At 41.2% G+C, this 3,087-nt stretch overlaps 1 protein-coding gene across 1 annotated transcript; it reads right to left on the minus strand.

Moving 5' to 3' along the window:
• Position 1: 1 nt before the first annotated feature.
• Positions 2-1,556, minus strand: LOC107679456 (uncharacterized). Its single transcript, XM_016475005.1, has 4 exons — positions 1,475-1,556; positions 1,103-1,172; positions 239-863; positions 2-59 (listed from the first exon to the last, which is right to left on the minus strand). The coding sequence occupies exons 1-4, from the start codon at positions 1,478-1,480 to the stop codon at positions 29-31; spliced, it is 732 nt and encodes a 243-aa protein (XP_016330491.1). The 5' UTR covers positions 1,481-1,556; the 3' UTR covers positions 2-28.
• Positions 1,557-3,087: the final 1,531 nt, after the last annotated feature.

Raw genomic sequence — 3,087 nt, forward strand, 5'->3', positions numbered from 1 at the left:
AACTTCCTTCTCTATTAGAAAGCCTTTATCAACCATCAAGCCATCTCCTACATTGAGATAGCCACACTGAATGTACCCCTTCAAAATGTCAAGGATGTTGCACTCATTGAAAATCTCTTTGTCAGAAATTGCTCCGGTGAAGAGGGCAGACACATAAATGACTGCACCTCGTGGATCACAGGCCACTAGAGACTTAAGGGTGTTAGTAGACTTGTAGGTGGAGTAAGTCTGACTCTGAAACACTAGTGAGCTTGGTCTCTGAATCTTAAGTTCAGTGCAGTCTAAGATGGCAAAAGTATTCGGAAATTCTTCCTTAAATTTAGCTGGCATGTTCTCAGAAATAACATCCCCGTGTGGCCAAATAGACAATTTGCCAAGACTATCATACATATAGTCCACCCAGGAGTTGATCAGTGTGCTGACACTCTGTAAACGGATGTTAAATCTGAAGGCTAGGTCTTTGTGGTCCAAATTTTGTCTTAATTTCATTAAGGTCAGTAACAATTGAGTACGCAGTGAAAGTTGTTTGATCTCATTATGGACACGTTTGTATGAGAGAAGAATGTGTGTTTGTGTTGCACTTGGATCAGTTGGAATGTTAAAAAATTGACACAGGCTGTTAAATTGCTCATAAGAAAACCCTGTGCAGTAGTGGAAATAATCAGACACATGGCTTTGGTTTAAAACCTCAGGGTTTAAAGCATCTGAGGTGTGTGCATACTGAAGTTCCTTTTGAAGATGATGGCGTTGGCCATCCTTTGCCTCGAGTTGAAGCTTCAGATTCATGATGTCCTGCTTGTGATTGGCTAATGCGTCCTGCAGAGTTCTCAGTTGCTCTCCATGGTCGCCCATATCATGTTCTTCTGTAAATGACAAAAAAGAGAAAGGAAACATGGAATGTTACTAATTTATGTTATTTTCTTCTGTTTTACAGCTTCCTCTCCTTCCGACTCTGCAGGACCATTATCTGCAAACCAGCCGTCAAACGACTTCCCGGATTTCCCTCTGCCAACACAGCCGTCAAATTTCTGTGCAGTGCTGCATGAAAAAAACATGTGCAATTGGTAATTAAAAACAGATACAAATAGTGGTTTAAACTTACTATAGGTAGAGTCACTCTGTTGTGATGTACTGTGAAATGTGTCCTCAGTGGAGTTTGAGGTGCTGGCTTCCTGTCACACATGATTCAGTAAACAATCAGTTTAACAATTGTTTAGTTGTCTTCATGAAATCATTAAAGTTTAACAAACCCTTCTAATAACTTAACTTAAATTTTATTACACTGTTGTTTTGTTGGGGTTTTGATCCTGTATTGGTTTCTTACCAGAAACAAATAAAATGCACTTTGTATAAAGCATGAGAGCATGCTGTGTTCTGTAAGAAATCTCACTGCCCAAATAAAGTCTACACGGTAGTAAACAGGTATGATCGCACATAAGTGACTACTGTTAATGAACTGATTAAGTTTGCATACCAACATTTTCCTTGGAGATCTCCGGCAAGCCCCGATGTTCCCTCCTTATACGTAACGTAACCCCGGGAGAGCCGCGATCGGATTGGGGTACGCGGGGGTAGGCCGTCGATTAACAAAATGCTGAAATATATTTTAAAGTATGTCAGTCAGCCTCCGTCTTGCCTTTAATCATGTTATTTTATGTTCAAATATATGCATTATGAACAAAGAATGTAATTATTTCCAAGCAATGCTGTGCAGCGTTAGCTAGCTAGCTAACATTAGCGTGTTCTTACCTTGGAGCAAACGTAGGTGTTTTTGTTAATCCTGTCGACATTTAGTTGTGAATGGGGCCTCCCACACTGCTTGATCCACGCCCGGCCTTTCTCCCCTTGGGTTTTAGGTTTCGGGAAGGGAAAAAATTCCACCACCCCGTCCAAACTTTTAGGATACCGGGTATCAGATTTGCACAATCCATAGGCACACCACTTCGGCATGTTTCCCTCGCGCGAAAGCTTGCCAGACCTCCCGCGCCTAGTTACGGTTGCTAAGCCACGATTGGCCTGTGGCGGTTTTCGGGCGTGGCTTAGCGAAGGGTCAATATAGTGAAATATCATAATTGACTTGAGGACATTTTAAATTATTTAAAAATGCTCACAAATCGGCCAAATCTTTTTTTTTTTTTATGTTTTTAAATTGTTTAAATCTAGGGATTTGCACAGGTTTTTGAGATGGTTGGGTTTTGGGTGTTTGTGAACTTATAGCATTACCTGCAATTTATAACATCTAAATGTTTACCTTGAACTTTTTTTATTTCTTATATTTTCAGATACCTAGCCACTGGAGACTCCTGCCACTCACTCTCCTATCGCTTCAGAGTGGGCTGATCTACATTACTAATTACTTCTTAAATCCCACATCAACCTCCACCAGTTGAACAATACAAGGATAGACATGAAACTGCTCTTTTCATTCTTTTTCATTTTCGTGCGACTGCCACTAGGGGGCGAATTCCGACAATCGTGTCCGAATGTCGTGTGCAGTGGAAAGGCGGCTTAATGCTGCGTTCAAGTCCTCCTGGGACGTTCGTACTTATGAGTTGACAAGTCGTAATTACGACGTCAGGTGCGTTCAAGTCAGTTTAGTCGGCACAAGATGGCAGTGTACCTTCTTTTAATAAATTACAAGAAAATACAACAGGGTCTGCATTTTTTTACGAACATAATAACATTAACTATGTCTAGTGTAACAAGTAAAATAACAAGTATGTGTTGGTGGTTTATATTGCCTCAACGATTTTCCGCTCAAAAGAAGACACGGATGCTGCTTCAATTCTTCTCCGGCGTTGTCGTGGTTGGGCAAAGTATTTTGCGCTCTGCCTCTTTCTGCTCTCCTCCTCTCCAGTCATGTCCTCTACCACACAGTCCATCCTACTTTCTTCTGCACTGATCTCTACGCTGTTTCTTATTTCTGTCATGTCCTTTCCTACCTGCATTTCTTGTCTTTCCTCTGTTATTACTTCTGCACTGTCTTCCTCATTTCTTCTCCCTTCTCCTCTTTCCTCCTCAATGTTCCCAGATGTGGGCCGAGAAGAAACAAATGGAAGGAGGAAAGACATGATGTGATAGTAACGC

This window comes from Sinocyclocheilus anshuiensis, unplaced genomic scaffold (assembly GCF_001515605.1).
Source record: "Sinocyclocheilus anshuiensis isolate Anshui unplaced genomic scaffold, SAMN03320099.WGS_v1.1 scaffold428, whole genome shotgun sequence".
In the NCBI taxonomy this organism is placed as follows: Eukaryota; Metazoa; Chordata; class Actinopteri; order Cypriniformes; family Cyprinidae; genus Sinocyclocheilus; species Sinocyclocheilus anshuiensis.

Excerpts from the sequence above, each read along its gene's own strand:
- LOC107679456 (XM_016475005.1), bottom strand. Across the intron at positions 864-1,102 it reads ACAGAGTGACTCTACCTATA|AAGAACATGATATGGGCGAC; the intron begins GTAAGTTTAAAC and ends TGTCATTTACAG. Across the intron at positions 60-238 it reads AGACCAAGCTCACTAGTGTT|ATCTCAATGTAGGAGATGGC; the intron begins TCAGAGTCAGAC and ends TTCAGTGTGGCT.